The sequence below is a fragment of the Meles meles genome, chromosome 1, assembly GCF_922984935.1.
Source record: "Meles meles chromosome 1, mMelMel3.1 paternal haplotype, whole genome shotgun sequence".
Classification (NCBI taxonomy): domain Eukaryota; kingdom Metazoa; phylum Chordata; class Mammalia; order Carnivora; family Mustelidae; genus Meles; species Meles meles.
In genome coordinates, this window is record NC_060066.1 from 114352953 (window position 1) to 114371284 (window position 18332).

At 37.4% G+C, this 18332-nt stretch overlaps 1 protein-coding gene across 1 annotated transcript in view; it reads left to right on the plus strand.

Moving 5' to 3' along the window:
* The window catches only part of SPAG17 (sperm associated antigen 17), a 234388-nt gene that overhangs the window by 113149 nt on the left and 102907 nt on the right, over positions 1–18332 (plus strand). The window contains exons 14-17 of the mRNA XM_046019408.1: positions 896–1123; positions 1219–1437; positions 13875–13936; positions 14501–14614. Of these exons, the coding sequence (XP_045875364.1) occupies positions 896–1123; positions 1219–1437; positions 13875–13936; positions 14501–14614 (623 nt within the window). The remainder of the gene's footprint in view (positions 1–895; positions 1124–1218; positions 1438–13874; positions 13937–14500; positions 14615–18332) is intronic.

Below are 18332 nucleotides of genomic sequence, written 5' to 3' on the forward strand. Positions count from 1 at the left end.
CTTTCCTTAATTCTTAATTCTGAACTTTTACCTTTTCCCTATCTCCCTTCTGAATTTCCTCATGTATTTTTTCCTCAAAAGAACCCTCCCTATGTCCTCATTTCTATTGGAGAAAAAGTGGAGGTTACCCCAGAATCATTGATCTGCCACAATCATTTTACTTTTCCTGATGGAATCCTATGATTATTTGTTAATACCTACCTCCCACCCCCTACCTTGAACTTCTAAAGCACAAGAAGCAAATCCTTTCTATGAATTTCAGAGACCTATGACAAAGTCTGATATATAGAAAACAAAAACAAGTGAGCAAGCGAGGGAGGGAGTGGGTAAATGGACAAACAATTGTTGTAAGAGAATAAATGCACAAATGAATAGGGCCAGTTGAAAGCTGATAACTTTTGAAGAGCAATTATGGAAAGTACTACACCAGTTCAAGTGGGAGAAAAGAGGCCTTTTCTGAACCCTAAGGAACAATAAAACCTACTGAATATAACAGTGCATGTCAGACACAAGTGAGTATTTTTTTTACTTCAAATTAAACAGCAATAAAGGTGCTTTTGCTTAAAAACTATCAGTTCTAAACATATTCAACAAATATGGTACCCTGAAGAGTCCGTGTGAATTAATATTAACACACCTAATACTAATTAAGCTATGAAGCAATTTGTGAGCATTGTCTTGATAGATTATCTTGATTGTGCAGCTTTCTTATTATTAGGTACTATCCATATTTGTTGCAAAATTGCAGAGCCCATGTTTAAAGTCAGGTCAACACCCAGCATGACATGACTCCCTTGTGATTGCAGTGAACAGACCCCCTGACGGCCCCTCTGTCAGCCCTGTACCATGTGGTAATAAGAGCATTCCTAGCAGCATAGTTCCTGCTTTCTTACAGAAGTCTTGAGCTGGAATGAAGTAGAACGAGCCTTCAAAGTGTTTACTTTTGAGAGCCTGAAACTCTCTGAGGTTAATGAAGAAGGAAAGCTAATGCCTTCTGAGATGATGTATGGGACAGCTTCTGAGATGTTCAATATACCATGGGACAACCCTGCGAGATTTGCTAAACAGATCAGGCAGCAATACATCATGAAAATGAATGCCCAAGAGGCCGAACACCAAACAGGTACACTACACGGGGGGAATCAAAGGAATTCCTATGTTTTATGACTGTCAGTTTTTCTAGCATTGTATCTAACAGATTTTCTTTAAACTGGCTAGATACTGAAACCAAAGACAGAATTTTATTTGTGGATCAGAATTGGTCAACATCTGTGCAAGAGGATGAGATCACTAAAGAACCTTCAGATGCTCCTCAGTCTGATTCTAATAACATGAAGCATTCTGACCCAAACAGTAAGGAACCCTTAGACCCTGGTAATATACAGCTGTCAGAGAAGGAGACCAGCCTGAAGGCTCAGGTCCAGTCTGGTCCTTCAGGTGAGTAAACGTGTGTGTGTGTGTGTGTGTGTGTGTGCACGCGTGTGCACACGCATGCACAATTATAGAATGTATTAACCCCAAAAATGATTCAGGAAACATTATCTAAATTTAAATGCCTACCTATTTCAACTGAAATACTGTTTAATATCTAAGTTAAAATTAAACTTTGCTACTGAGTGTTATTATTCAGCTCTTGTTATTTTAACCCTTGTTTTTAAAACTATCCTAAAGCCTGTTAGTCTGCTTTAACCTTAGTAAATATAGTAAGGTGAACATAAATAAAACATTTATCATCAATATTTCATAGGGTTATTATGCTTATATGAAAAAAAAATTAGAAATTACCTGCAATTAGTGAACTGACCATTACAGAGCTTGATACAAAATCAATGCTCAATGAAGAACAAGGATTCCCTTTCTCTCTTCTCTATAGCTCAGGTAAGGACTCTTACTCTAGAATATGTCATCATAAATATTGTTATATTAGGAGGTATAGAAGTATAGGAGACTCTTAGGCAAACTTTACTGAGTAATCTTATGCATAACTGTCAGATTAATTACCTAAAATCCAGTGTTCGTTTCCTGCTTACAACCTTCAGTGGCTCCTACTAACAGAACCATCTCTTTGGCCTGCTATACATGCTTCTCCAGTAGTACCAAAATACTTTTCCAAAATATTTCCGTTTTTCCCTTTTGCTCACTCATCCCATGCTCTAGCCAAACGGAATTGGGCTCTATTTGCTCTACATGGTCTGTTGTTTTCATTCTCGGTGTCTTTTCTCCACAATACCCTCCACCTAGAATTCTCTCTCTCTCTCTCTTTTTTTCTTTTGTAGAGTTCTCTTTTTTTTTTTATTACAATTAGATTTCAGTGGCACTTCTATGAAGCTTTGTTAGATGTGTCCATCTCAAACTGGATCCCTTAGCATTCCCATGGTCATAATTAATCTGTGCTTCCTTTAGGGCATTAGTTATGATTTTGTACTGCATATTATAATTATTCATATCCTATATTAAGTTTCCATAATACTATAGCTTCTTAGAGGTTACAGGTATGCTTATCTTAAAAATATTAATGGTATGCTGGACCACAAAACAAGTCTCGGCAATTTTTTACAGGATCAAAGTACAGAGTACATTCTCTATACAAAGATCAGAGTATATTCTCATACAACAGTGAAATTATGATGGACATTATTTATGAAAAATAATGAGAAAATACTCAAATATTCAGACAGAAAAATCACAATAGAAATTAAGAAATATTTCAAGTTGAATGGTAATGAAACTACTGAATATCAAAATTTCTATAATGTAACTAAAGCAAGGGATACTCAGAAAGAAGCTCACAGCTGTAAATGAATACATTGTTTAATTTTTTTTATTTCTTATTTTTTATAAACATAAAATGTATTTTTATCCCCAGGGGAAGAGGTCTGTGAATCGCCAGGTTTACACACTTCACACCACTCACCATAGCACATACCCTCCCCAATGTCCATAACCCCCCTCCCCTTCTCCCAACCCCACCTCCCCTCAGCAACGCCCAGTTTGTTTTGTGAGCTTAAGAGTCACTTATGGTTTGTCTCAATCCCAATCCCATCTTGTTTCATTTATTCTTCTCCTATCCCCCTAACCCCCCATGTTGCATGTCCACTTCCTCATATCAGGGAGATCATATGATAGCTGTCATTCTCCGATTGACTTATTTCACTAAGCATGATACGCTCTAGTTCCATCCACGTCATCACAAATGGCAAGATTTCATTTCTTTTGATGGATGCATAGTATTCCATTGTGTATATATACCACATCTTCTTGATCCATTCATCTGTTGATGGACATCTAGGTTCTTTCCATAGTTTGGCTATTTTAGACATTGCTGCTATAAACATTCCGGTGCACATGCCCCTTCAGATCACTATGTTTGTATCTTTAGGGTAAATACCCAGTAGTGAAATTGCTGGGTCATAGGGTAGTTCTATTTTCAACATTTTGAGGAACCTCCATGCTGTTTTCCAGAGTGGTTGCACCAGCTTGCATTCCCACCAACAGTGGAGGAGGGTTCCCCTTTCTCCACATCCTCTCCAGCATCTGTCATTTCCTGACTTGTTAATATTAGCCATCCTGACTGGTGTGAGGTGATAACTCATTGTGGTTTTGATTTGTATTTCCCTGATGCCGAGTGACGTGGAGCACTTTTTCATGTGTCTGTTGGCCATCTGGATGTCTTCTTTGCAGAAATGTCTGTTCATGTCCTCTGCCCATTTCTTGATTGGATTGTTTGTTCTTTGGGTGTTGAGTTTGCTAAGTTCCTTATAGATTTTGGATACTAGCCCTTTGTCTGATATGTCGTTTGCAAATATCTTCTCCCATTCTGTCAGTTGTCTTTTGGTTTTGTTAACTGTTTCCTTTGCTGTGCAAAAGCTTTTGATCTTGATGAAATCCCAAAAGTTCATTTTTGCCCTTGCTTCCCTTGCCTTTGGCGATATTCCTAGGAAGATGTTGCTGTAGCTGAGGTCGAAGAGGTTACTGTCTGCGTTCTCCTCAAGGATTTTGATGGATTCCTTTCTCACATTGAGGTTCTTCATCCATTTTGAGTCTATTTTCGTGTGTGGTGTAAGGAAGTGGTCCAATTTCATTTTTCTGCATGTGCCTTCCAATTTTCCCAGCACCATTTATTGAAGAAGCTGTCTTTTTTCCATTGGACATTCTTTCCTGCTTTGTCGAAGATTAGTTGACCATAGAGTTGAGGGTCTATTTCTGGGCTCTCTATTCTGTTCCATTGATCTATGTGTCTGTTTTTGTGCCAGTACCATGCTGTCTTGATGATGACAGCTTTGTAATAGAGCTTGAAGTCTGGAATTGTGATGCCATCAACTTTGGCTTTCTTTTTCAATATTCCTTTGGCTATTCGAGGTCTTTTCCGGTTCCATATAAATTTTAGGATTATTTGTTCCATTTCTTTGAAAAAAATGGATGGGATTTTGATAGGGATTGCATTAAATGTGTAGATTGCTTTAGGTAGCATAGACATTTTCACAATATTTATTCTTCCAATCCAGGAGCATGGAACATTTTTCTATTTCTTTGTGTCTTCCTCAATTTCCTTCATGAGCACTTTATAGTTTTCTGCGTATAGATTCTTTGCCTCTTTGGTTAGGTTTATTCCTAGGTATCTTATAGTTTGGGGTGTAATTATAAATGGGATTGACTCCTTAATTTCTCTTTCTTCTGTCTTGTTGTTGGTGTATAGAAATGCAACTGATTTCTGTGCATTGATTTTATATCCTGATACTTTACTGAATTCCTATACAAGTTCTAGCAGTTTTGGAGTGGAGTCTTTTGGGTTTTCCATATATAGTATCATATCATCTGCAAAGAGTGATAGTTTGACTTCTTTGCTGATTTGAATGTCTTTAATTTCTTTTTGTTGTCTGATTGCTGAGGTGAGGACTTCTAGTACTATGTTGAATAGCAGTGGTGATAATGGACATCCCTGCCGTGTTCCTGACTTTAGCAGAAAAGCTTTCAGTTTTTCTCCATTGAGAATGATATTTGCAGTGGGTTTTTCATAGATGGCTTTGATAATATTGAGGTGTGTGCCCTCTATCCCTACACTTTGAAGAGTTTTGATCAGGAAGGGATGCTGTACTTTGTCAAATGCTTTTTCAGCATCGATTGAGAGTATCATATGGTTCTTGTTCTTTCTTTTATTAATGTGTTCTATCACATTGATTGATTTGTGGATGTTGAACCATCCTTGCAGCCCTGGAATAAATCCCAATTGGTCGTGGTGAATAATCCTTTTAATGGACTGTTGAATCCTATTGGCCAGTATTTTGGTGAGAATTTTTTCATCTGTGTTCATCAAGGATATTGGTCTGTAGTTCTCTTTTTTGGTGGGATCCTTGTCTGGTTTTGGGATCAAGGTGATGCTGGCCTCATAAAATGAGTTTGGAAGTTTTCCTTCCATTTCTATTTTTTGGAACAGTTGCAGGAGAATAGGAATGAGTTCTTCTTTAAATGTTTGGTAGAATTCCCCTGGGAAGCCGTCTGGCCCTGGGCTTTTGTTTGTTTGGAGATTTTTGATGACTGTTTCAATCTCCTTACTGGTTATGGATCTGTTCAGGTTTTCTATTTCTTCCTGGTTCAGTTGTGGTAGTTTATATGTCTCTAGGAATGCATCCATTTCTTCCAGATTGTCAAATTTGTTGGCGTAGAGTTGCTCATAGTATGTTCTTATAATTGTCTGTATTTCTTTGGTGTGAGTTGTGATCTCTCCTCTTTCATTCATGATTTTATTGATTTGGGTCCTTTCTCTTTTCTTTTTGATGAGTCTGGCCAGGGGTTTATCAATCTTATTGATTCTTTCAAAGAACCAGCTCCTAGTTTCATTGATTTTTTCTATTGTTTTTTTGGTTTCTATTTCATTGATTTCTGCTATGATCTTTATGATTTCTCTTCTCCTGCTGGGTTTAGGGTTTCTTTCTTGTTTTTTCTCCAGCTCCTTTAGGTGTAGGGTTAGGTTGTATACTTGAGACCTTTCTTGTTTCTTGAGAAAGGCTTGTACCTCTATATATTTTCCTCTCAGGACTGCCTTTGCTGTGTCCCACATATTTTGAGCCATTGTGTTTTCATTATCATTTGTTTCCATGAATTTTTTCAATTCTTCTTTAATTTCCTGGTTGACCCATTCATTCTTTAGAAGGATGCTGTTTAGTCTCCATGTATTTGGGTTCTTTCCAAATTTCCTCTTGTGATTGAGTTCTAGCTTCAGAGCATTGTGGTCTGAAAATATGCAGGGAATGATCCTAATCTTTTGATACCAGTTGAGACCTGATTTAGGACCCAGGATGTGATCTATTCTGGAGAATATTCCATGAGCACTAGAGAAGAATGTGTATTCTGTTGCTTTGGGATGAAATGTTCCGAATATATCTGTGATGTCCATCTGGTCTAGTGTGTCATTTAAGGCCTTTATTTCCTTGTTGATCTTTTGCTTGGATGATCTGTCCATTTCAGGGAAGAGAGTTTTAAAGTCCCCTACTATTATTGCATTGTTATTGATGTGTTTCTTTGATTTTGTTATTAATTGGTTTATATAGTTGGCTGCTCCCACATTAGGGGTATAGATATTTAAAATTGTTAGATCTTCTTGTTGGACAGACCCTTTGAGTATGATATAGTGTCCTTCTTCATCTCTTATTATAGTCTTTGGCTTAAAATCTAATTGATCTGATATAAGGATTGCCACCCCAGCTTTCTTCTGATGCCCATTAGCATGGTAAATTGTTTTCCACCCCCTCACTTTAAATCTGGAGGTGTCTTTGCGTCTAAATGAGTTTCTTTTAGGCAACATATAGATGGGTTTTGTTTTTTTATCCATTCTGATACCCTGTGTCTTTTGATTGGGGCATTTAGCCCATTAACATTCATGGTAACTATTGAGAGATATGAATTTAGTGCCATTATATTGCCTGTAAGGTGACTGTTACTGTATATTGTCTCTGTACCTTTCTGATCTACTATTTTTAGGCTCTCTCTTTGCTTAGAGGACACCTTTCAATATTTCCTGTAGAGCTGGTTTGGTGTTTGCAGATTCTTTCAGTTTTTGTTTGTCCTGGAAGCTTTTGATCTCTCCTATTTTCAATGATAGTCTAGCTGGATAAAGTATTCTTGGCTGCATGTTTTTCTCATTTAGTTCTCTGAATATATCATGCCAGCTCTTCCTGGCCTGCCAGGTCTCTGTGGATAAGTCTGCTGCCAATCTAATATTTTTACAATTGTATGTTACAGACTTCTTTTCCCGGGCTGCTTTCAGGATTTTCTTTTTGTCATTAAGACTTGTAAAATTTTACTATTCGGTGACGGGGTGTGGACCTATTCTTGTTGACTTTGAGGGGGGTTCTCTGCACCTCCTGGATTTTGATGCTTGTTCCCTTTGCCATATTAGGGAAATTCTCTCCAATGATTCTCTCCAATAGACCTTCTGCTCCCCTCTCTCTTTCTTCTTCTTCTGGAATCCCAATTATTTTAATGTTGTTTCATCTTATGGTGTCACTTATCTCTCGAATTCTCCCCTCGTGGTCCAGTAGCTGTTTGTCCCTCTTTTGCTCAGCTTCTTTATTCTCTGTCATTTGGTCTTCTATATCACTAATTCTTTCTTCTGCCTAATTTATTCTAGCAGTGAGAGCCTCCATTTTTTATTGCACCTCATTAATAGCTTTTTTGATTTCAACTTGGTAAGTTCTTTTTAGTTAGTTAGTTTTAGTTCTTTACTTTCTCCAGAAAGGGCTTTTATATCTCCAGAGAGGGTTTCTCTAATATCGTCCATGCCTTTTTCGAGCCCGGCTAAAACCTTCAGAATTGTCATTCTGAACTCTAGATCTGACATATTACCATTGTCTGTGTTGATTAGGTCCCCATCCTTTGGTACTGCCTCTTGTTCTTTTGTTTGTGGTGATTTTCTCTGCCTTGTCATTTTGTCCAGATAAGAGGATATGAAGGATCAAATAAAATACTAAAAGGGTGGAAAAGACCCCAGAAAAATGCGCTGTAACCGAATCAGAAGAGACCCCAAGTTGTGGGGGGGGGGAGAAAGGGGATAAAAAGAGGTTCAGAAAAAAAAAAGAAAAAAAATTAAAAAAATAAAACAAATGAAAAAATATAAAAAAGAAAGAAAAATATATTTTTTTGATAAACTAGTCAAAAAACGTTAAAAAAGAAAAGGGTAAAAGTTTTTAAAAATTTTAGCAGAAGAAGAAAAAGAAAGAAAAAAATTGAAAAAAAAATTGAATTAACCACAAGACTAAAGAATCATGGGGAGAAAGCCATGAGTTCCGTACTTTGCTTTCTCCTCCTCTGGAATTCCATTGCTGTCCTAGGTATTGAACTGCTTTCCTTGATAGATGAACTTCGTCCTGGCTAGATATTTTGTTGATCTTCTGGGGGAGGGGCCTGTTGTAGTGACTCTCAAGTGTTTTTGCCCGAGGCGGGATTGCATCGCCCTTACTGGCAGCCGGACTAAGTAATCGGCTCGGGTTCACTTTTGGGAGCTTCTGTTCCCTGAACGCTTTCCGTAAAGTTCCGGAGGACGGGAATGAAAATGGCGGCCTCCCAGTCTCCAGCCTGGAGGAGCCGAGAGCCTGGGGCCCCACTCCTCAGTGCGCCCCCAGAGGACAGCACCCAATCACTCCCGTATCCCCAGCCTCTAGCCACGCTCCGAGCTCACCCAGCCCGCAACTGGTTCAAGGTAACCCCAAGCTGAGAGTTCAGTCCTCGGCTCTGTCTCTGTAGCTGGCTTCTCTGTTCTAACACCTGCAAGTTCTGCAACACTCCAACACCCCCGATCCTTCTGTGACCCTGCAGGACCTGGGGCCACGCTGACCCTGCTTGGGCTTCACTCCGGTTTAGCCTCTGGAGCAATGTCCCTCAGTGGAACAGAGTTTTAAAAGTCCTGATTTTGTGCTCCGCCGCTTGCCGGGAGCCGGCCCCTCCCCCCCACAGTCTATCTTCCCATTGTTTTGGATTCACTTCTTTGCCAGTCCTACCTTTCAGAAAGTGGTTGATTTTCTGTTTCTAGAATTGCTGTTCTTCTTCTCTTCGATCTCCCTTTGGATTTGTAGGTGTTTGCAATGTTTAGATAAGCTATCGAGCTGATCTCCTGATACCTGATGAAGTCTCAGCCTGCTACTTCTCTGCCATCTTGACTCTCTCCTGTAAATGAATACATTTTTTAAAAGAAAGCAAAGAATTAATTAGCTAAACATAGACCTCAAGTTTTTAGATAAAGGTGAGCAAAATAAATCCAAATAAAGTAAAAGGAAAAAAAAATAAGAGTAAATTATTGACAGAAAAAATATAGATGTGTGGGTGCCTAGGTGGCTCAGTTGTTTAAGTATCTGCCTTTGACTCAGGTCGTGATCCCAGGGTCCTGGGATCCAGTCCCACATCAGACTCCTTGCTCAGTGGGGAGCCTGCTTCTCTGCCCCTCTGCTGGCGCCTTCTCTCTTTCTTTCTCACTCTCATTCTCACAAATAAATAAATAAAATCTAAAAAGAAAGAAAATATAGATGTAATAAGGAAGAGCAAATACTACAAAATACTTGTTCTTTGAAAAGACTTTGAAAATTTGATAATTTTTTTAAATAAAAGGCAGACCACAAAGAAGAAAGCATAAATAACCATATTAGGAATAAAATCATATCAGGACTAAAAATCATCAGGAATAAAGAAATAGACTTCCCTCTGATTCTACATAAATGTAAAAAATAGTAGGATATCAATAACTTATTCCACTAAATCTTAAAAATAAAATGACCAAATTAGTAGAAAATTATATCTTACCAACAGTGACTCAAGAAGAAATAGAAACATGGATAGTGTAATCATTTAAATAAATTAAATCAATAACTAAAGATCCTCCTGAATAGGACATACCAAACCCAAATGATCTTATTTACTAGGGATTCCAAATACTCAAAAAAAAAAAAGAGAGAAATAATTCTAATCTTAAAAATTATTCCCAGAAATTAAAAAATGGATATCCTCCCCTACTCATTTTACAAAGCTGGAAAAAACCTTATAACACTGTCAGGGATAGTACAACAAAAGGAAATTATAAATCAAACTCATTCATGAACATAGATGCAAAAATCCTGAATAAAACATAAATAAACTGATGTAGCAATGTACAGAATGATAATAATACATCACAAGCTGTTTTTATAACAGGAATAGAGGAAAAACATACATTATAAAAATCAATATAATCTATCAATTGACACAGAAAAATAATATCATCATCTCAATGGATGCAGAAAAAGCACTTGAAACTATAGTAATTTATGAAGGAAATCTTAGCAAGCTAGCAAGAGAAGGAAAATTTCTCTACCTTATAAAGTTTATTCTTAAATTACTACAACTAACATTTTGTATCACGGTGGAAAGTTGGAAGATTTCCCTCGACACCAGGAAGATATCTACTATAAACACTTGTGTTCGATACTATATTGGAGATGCTAGCCAGCTCAGTAAGGCAAGAAAAAGAGATAAAAGTGTAAGTTTTGAAAAGGAAAAAGTAAAACTGTAGCTATTTGTAAATATCATATATGTAGAAAAACCAAAATAATCCACACAAAGATGGATTAATATGATAGTTTAACAAGGAAGTCATGGTTAAGAAAGGACACACATAAGATGTCTGCAGTGCTAGGTCCTTTCTCATATTCCATTATACTAAGCATTTGTAGTCAATGTACTTCTCTGTATATGTTAAAATTTATAATTTTTAAAAGCATTAAATAAGAGTAAGTGGTCTGTGGCACAAGAGAACAGGTATTCAGTCAGTATTGATTGAATGGTCATCTTGCCATTTCATTAGTTTAGATGATGATGAAAGAGAAAGTCATCAATGGAGTAGAATTAGGGAAAATCTGCTTACTTATTCATAGAGCAGATAGGTGAGAGTGAGGGAGACAGAGGAGGAGGAAATATTTATTTAATATTGCACTGCTATATTCCAAGCACTCTGCTAAGACATTTTAGGTAATAGTATTTAATATAATATTTAATTTTATATATTTAATTAATATAATTATTAATATAATATTTAATTTAATAATAGTATTTAATATAAACCTCAAGTCTGTAAGATGCTATTATCCTAATTCTAAAGATGAAGAGTCAAAGACTCAGAGGGGTTAAGCAATTTGTCCAGCTACATAGGAATGGGAAGTCAGGATTCCAACAGAAAGCTAACTCCAAACCAATGTTTCCCCCACTGTGTCTTTCCCCCACTGTGACTTGTGGCTTCCTCAGTTCCAGAAATTCCTTGTCTAGTGGTTTAGCCACACTCATAGTCTCTTCTTCATACTGATACTTAACCTGATTTTGTTACCAAAAGGGTCGATTCCCTATTTCTCTAAGCCCCTTATCTATTAGCCAAGCTCACAAAAATAATTAAGCCAAATAAGTCAGCCTGGGATATCATGCCTTTGTGCATCCTGTGGGAATGTAAATATATGACAAAGAAATCACCTTGTGTTCATGTAGATCCAGAATAAGCCAGGAGGGAAAGAAGGCCTGTGGTTTTTTTCCCTGTATTTTGTTTTTTTCTTTAGAGCAACTGATGTGTAGATTTCCTCAGGCAACTTTTGCCACCTGGTGGTGAAATCACATAAACTGGCATTCCAGATCCTGGTGGAAAACAGATGATTAGAGCAACTCTGAATTGTCAGGCTAAAAATGCTTTAATGGAGAATGTATCCTAGAGGCTGAGCAATCCTGAGAGCTGAGCCTCCAGAACCTATAAGGGATCCTATATGGTGTATGTTGATCCACATCAAGTAACTCTTGCAGCCAAGGGGAGGAGACAGGAGAGGGTGGCTGAGCTGTTAGGTTTCAGGGAATTTGGTGCTGTTGATCTTGCATTTCCCGCCTAACTCTGAGTCATATTTCTAAAGCAGCCATTTGAAATCCTTTTAAACAAAGCAGAAATTGTTCGTGTATTTCCTGCACAACCATCTTAGCATCAAATACATACAAAAACCTGTTCCTGGATGTGAAGACCTGAATATTTGTGCTTTTCTTAACCAAACACGGGATTTCCATCTGAGACTGTTTTTGAACTTGACAGGGCCTATTGGATATTTATGAAAAACCTGAGAGTTGATAACCGTGAGGCTCAAGGTTTAGATGTGCCCTTTATGCTTGTTGGGTGTTTTTTTAATAAAGTAACTGCTTTGCAGAGGGATCTTGTTATCTCTAAAGTAAAACAGATTAGGAAAGCTGTTTTTCAAAGGGATGAGAAAGCATCCATTTCCAGATGTGTCAAAAACTACTGAATCACACTGTCAAAGGATTATGCGGTTGAAGGCAGAATCAGAAAGAAAGAAAGATGATTTTTATTCTACTATTAAATGAGGAGTTCACATTAGTTTTAGAATGTACTTTCCTTTGACAAAATAACCAATGCACAATTTTTAGAACATATTTTCTAAACTGGAGACTTTTCCTGCTGGATCCTTAGACACTGGAGGGAATATCAAGTCTCCCGGAAATCTGACAGACCACAGAATAGAATAATTTTTATTCCACAGATTTCATATCAGTTGCTTCAAGGACACATGGGACATCTTGGTCTATTTAGAGTTATAGTTGGCCTGAGTTTTCTCTTGAGTAGATGTATTTATATAAATACAAAACTGAATTGACTTTATAATTTTCCTCTAAATCAAAATGGAACATTCATGCCGTCACCTTCACCAGCCCAAGGCAAGTTACAACTAGTAGCAAAAATATAAGTAGCTATGCTCCAAAAAGAAAGAAAAACCTTGGCCTATCCTTGGTAGACACAATTAACTACACCCTCCAGAAGTGCAGATATGGTTCTCTTTGCCACAAAATGAAGTTGAATCTAATGCCTACCCTAAAACAAGCTTTTGATGTGAGTTTCTTCCACAGTTCTGCTCGCTCTCTCTCTGGCTTTACATAGATTTCCAGTTTTATTATGTGATGTAGAATTTCCTCGTTCAATCAAAACAAAATGTACTGAATCCTTCCCACGTGCTGGGTGCTCAGGGTAGAGTTAGGGAAAAATAAGGTCAAGTTCTTATTCTCCAGGAATTCACGTTGAGAGGGAGAAATAGACATAAACAAATAAACAGCATAAGACACCAGTAAATGCTATGATCAAAAATAAAACAGGGTAAAAGGCAGAAAGACCCTTAAGGAGATGACATTTGAGCCATGATATGATGAAGTGTTTGAAGCAGGTGATTATCTAAAAGCAAAGCATGTCAGAATGAAAGGCAAGTGTAAAAACTTTAAGACACAGCAAGCAAGCTGGTGAGTCTGGAGAGGGATGAGCAAAGGAGAGTGGAAGGGATGTCACTGGAGAGTGAAGGCGGAACCATTTTTTATGTCTGATTCTGTAGGGATCAATTTGCTGTTGTTCTAAGGATGGTAAAAGACCAGGTTGGCTCAGTTATTCAGTAGTATCACAAATATGTTGCCACAAAATACATCACCCATGCCATTTCTTTGGTCAAACTTGGAATATGCTATACAGTGTATCCATTTTTTATATGACAGTTTCAGAATCATAAGAGCTATAGCTTTATCAGTGAGTATTTGCAACTCATAAAGGTAAGGGTATATTTTTAGAAGTGAGGGAGATTCTCTGATATGATTTAGGAATGCTTCATACAGGAAGCTGGGTTCTTTTCAAAGGGTTTAGTACAACTTTTCTAGATAGACACTGATTTAGAATTATTAACACAAACACCTTTGGGGAGGCATGAAACATGCCTTTCAGGAATTACCTTTTCAGCACAGAAACATAGATCATAAAGGCAGCAAAAAGGCACAGCACTGACAAAGGCAAGAACAAAGCCCAAACACAACTGGATGTTGGTGTCTTTGATTTACAGAACAGACCACGAACAATGAGATCAAAGATGAAGGAGTCACAAAGGCTGAGCCTCTTGAAAAGGTAAGGAATTATTTTCCTAAAAGTGTAGATACAAGTAAGATGATCTGAAAAAACTGTGACCCAGAGTGAGAGAAACACACACACACACACACACAAAGGAGAGGCTCAGCAGGGAATGGGGATTGCTCTAACATCCCCAGACCAGCTCCAACTGGAGATAAAGGAGTTAATTTTACTAGCGGCTTAAGCAAAACTTCCAAGCTCCATGCTCCTCTCTAGACAGTGTGGCTTGGCAACTTCACAAACACCTGCTGACCATACAGCCATGTAGAACTAATGCTGTCTTGAAGTGAGTTCAGAAAACCTGCCTATAATTGCTAACAGGACTCAGAAGAGTATAACCTAACAATAAAAATATTTAGATTATGTTGCCCATAAAAAAAAAAAACTCAAAGGCATACTCTTTCTGGCAGCAGTTCTCCTAAAATGTTGCCATATGGATTTATACATATGCAGATTTCCCCAATTAGATGGAGTGCATGCTGGTTAGTTGATGGAGTCCAAGAGGGCTTCATTTGGACTTGCACAAATTAAAGCTGAAATTGCACTCCTATGATTTTTTAGAAACCCAAGAAGATGACTGTGGAAGCCGAGTTAGAGGACATAAAGAAAACGCAACAACGCAGTCTAATGGACTGGAGTTTCACTGAACATTTTAAACCGAAAGTTCTGCTTCAGGTATTAATGGACCGTGAGTCTCTAGGAGACACTTGGACAGGTCTGGGGAGTCATGGTATGATTCAGAACAGTTCACTTCTAGGTCACTCTCTCAGATCTCCTTCGGATCAATATTCCCATTTACTTCAGTTATAAAAGGAATTTATTCCCAAAGTGAGCGATGCATGCCCAGGGAATCTCCAAAATAGTTTAAAATATATTTTCCAAAGGGATTTTTTATAAACAAAAAAGAAGTGTACATGACTACTGCACTTATTTTCCAAGAACAAAAGTCGGGTATTAAGGGACAGCAACCTTATATTTTTCCTATATTATCTATCCATTCTATTACGTTTTCACCACGTTTCAAAGTATTTTCTTTCTTTTTTTTTTAAGATTTATTTATTCCTTTGAGGAAGAGAGCATAGGGAGGGGTATAGGGAGAGGGAGAAAGAGAATCTCAACCGGACTCCCCTCTGAGTATAGAGCCTGAGGACCCTGAGGTCAGGACCTGAGCCAAAACCAAGAGTTGGTTGCCCAACTGACTGAGCCACCCAGGTGCGCCTCCAAGTATTGACTTGATACAATTGACAGGTCAATGAGACCAGCAATAGCTAGCATTTATTGAGCACTTACCATATACTAGTAATGGCTTATACATATTATTTGCTCATTTAATCCTTGCAATAATCCTAAAAAATAGAAACTATGTAAATAGTAAGAAATTGAGACAACTTGACCAATAATAACTTTTGTCCAAAGTCACATGTTTGGTGAGTGAAGCAGGATATGAACCCAAGAAATCTGGCCCCAGAACTTGTGCTCTTAACCACTCTGCAAAATAACAAGGAATCCTACATTTTCTGTTTACATGTTCTATGCAAAAACCCATACTAATTTTTGTTTCATCTTTTAATCTTATCAAAGTTTTATATCCACATATTTTTAAAGCCAGAAAGTTCTATATAGAGTCTTAGGAAAAATAGCAGCTCTCTCCCACCCCTATGCCTAAATTGCCAAAGGTAAAAACTTTAAAATATTTATTTACCTATTTCTGGTGTTACTTAACTCAATTATCTCTAAAAACAAGTGTATTTTGTTTAGTTTTTTTATTTCCATTGGGCATCATCATCAATTGATTCCCTCCTGAGAAAACAGCTCTGCAAACCATGCAGTCTGTGCATGCATGCATGCGTGCAAACACACACACACACACACAAGTACACAATCACTCATACACTCCTACGTGCACTCTAACACTTTTTGCCATCTGCTAACATTGTTAACCATATCATCATTGATATTGTTATATCAATATTCAGTATTTACTTTATTTCATTTGTATAAATGTTATTTGTAGCTGAACTCTGTAAATACTCTGATTACATTTCCTTTCTTGATATTTTTGTTTTCCCTGGAGTTTGTTTTCTAACATTTTCTTCATTTGTGTAGTTTACTGTGCATTTATCATTACTCAAGCTCTCTACCAAAGAGTAAGATCTCCTCTCAATACATTCAAACCTAACATTCTCTCAGTTTTACTCTAAGCCACCTCTCTCCCATATGCTGTGAACTCCTGCTAACCCTCCAGTCCTGCTTTGCAGCTGTGGGCCTGGGAGCCTCCTTTATTGTCATCCTGGTCACAGCTTTGGCCTCTCTTTCCAGCCAGATACTCCAGTGTCTGAACCCCATGTCATCTTCTTTCTTGGATTACTCTCTTTTTGTAGGAGACTATCTCTTCTAGCTGCTTCCTGAATTAAAATAGATGGCAGGTAAATTTTGGGAGCATTGGAAGTTTGAAAACATCTTAATTCTACCCTTACATCTGAGTGACAGTTTGGCTTTATATAAAATAGCTCAATTTAGAAAATATTTTCCCTGAACATTTTGAAGCCATTCCTCAGTAGTGTTCTAGCTTCTTGGATTGTCCTTGAGAAGGAAAAACAAAACAAAACAAAACATGAAATTTTGATTCCTGGTCAGTTGTTTGAGTCTGGTTTTTGTTTTTTGAGTTTTGGTTTTTTTTTCTCTCTCTCTCTCTGGAAGATTTTAACATCTCCTGTTGTTCCAGTGTTCTTTGTTTCCTGTTTGTGTGCCTTGGTGTGGTCCTATTTCCAAGTATCATTCTGGTAAGCCCAGTACAATGCAGAGACTCACGTCTTTATATTCAGGAAAATGTTCTACAATCATTTCTCTGATAATTGTCTTCTTTCCACTTTTTCTCTTCTTTCTTCCTGGAGCTCCTGTTACTCAGTGCTGGACCTCCTGGACTGAACTTCCAGTTTCTTTACCTTTCCTCTCCTAAGTCTCCAATACTTGTCTTCTTGTTCTGGAGATAGACTCAGTTTCACCCAGTTCTTCTACTGAGCCTTCTCTTTCTGTTATCATCATGGTTAATTTCCTAAAGTTCTATTTATAATCGCAAGTCACCTTTTTATAGCATCTTGTTCACATTCTCTGATACCATATCTTCTCTTATCTCTGTGAGGATATTAAGGTCCTTTGAAGTCTCAGTGTTTTCTCCCTGCGTTGTCTAGTTTTCCTCAAGCTCTTTTTATTTTTTTCTCAGATTTCTTTTTGGTTTTGTTTTTAGGTCTCCATTTTTCATATTCGAGAGAAATATCTAATGACATTTGCCCTTTTGTTCATGTTAATAATGAGACACTAAAGGCATCATAGGAAGTGTTGCATGAGCTCAGGGTGGGGGCTATTTGTCAATAAATGGACTTCATTTTGGGATATTTGGCTGCCTGGTTTCCTTGGGAGACCCAGCAGTGTTGATATATTAGTCTGTACTCTTAAGCCATTTAGATTCTCCAGGGGAAAAGAAATCCTAATCTGCTAACCGAAAGACATAATTTACCTGTCAGAGTTTTGGGAGCTGTGTGGTGGAGGGAAGGCAGTTAGGTTCTTTGCCATTCAGCCTCATTCAAGGTGGTAACCACAAGTCACATGGAGCTTCTGAGTACTTGAAATGTAGCTGATCCAAATTGAGATGTTCTGTAAATTTGCTATACTATATATAAAATATATTACTTATATAATATAGTATGTATTACTTATTATTGTATATATTACAACATATATACTATATATTTGTATAAGTATATATACCAAATTTCAAAGACTTAATATGAAAAAAGTGGTATGTCTCATTAACAATTTTTATATTGATTACATGTTGAAATGATAATATTTTTGACAGATTGGGTTAAATAAAATATACTTATAAAATTAACTTTACCTGTTTTTTACTTTTTTTTTTTACTTTTCAAGTGTGACTACTATAAAATATAGAATTACACATGTGGGTCACCTTGTATTTCTTGGACGTCAATTTAAACTTTTATGAAATTCCTTCTTTTTTTTTTCTTGCTGTAGTACATCTCTCCCTTGGCAGTGCCTAGGGTCCATTTTCTTGGAATGCACTGCATTATTCTGTAGGTAACAATCTTCCCTTTATCTGCTAAGGGGGGAGGAGGGCAGCCTCCTCATTGCTCAGAATTCTCAAGAGCTTCTGGGGACCCTAACAGCTTCCTAAAAAATATTTTAATCTTCCTATTTTCAGTGCCACTTTCACCCCACTCTCAGAGGTACCTAACACTGCCATTTCTTGAGCCTTTCTGCACTTCTGCACACAAGTAAGGTTACTTCTGATCTCTCATAAAATTAATCTTAGAATTTAGCCTTCTATGGCTGCTGTCAGTAATCCCTTATCCTTCTGCTTTCCAGCTTCTAA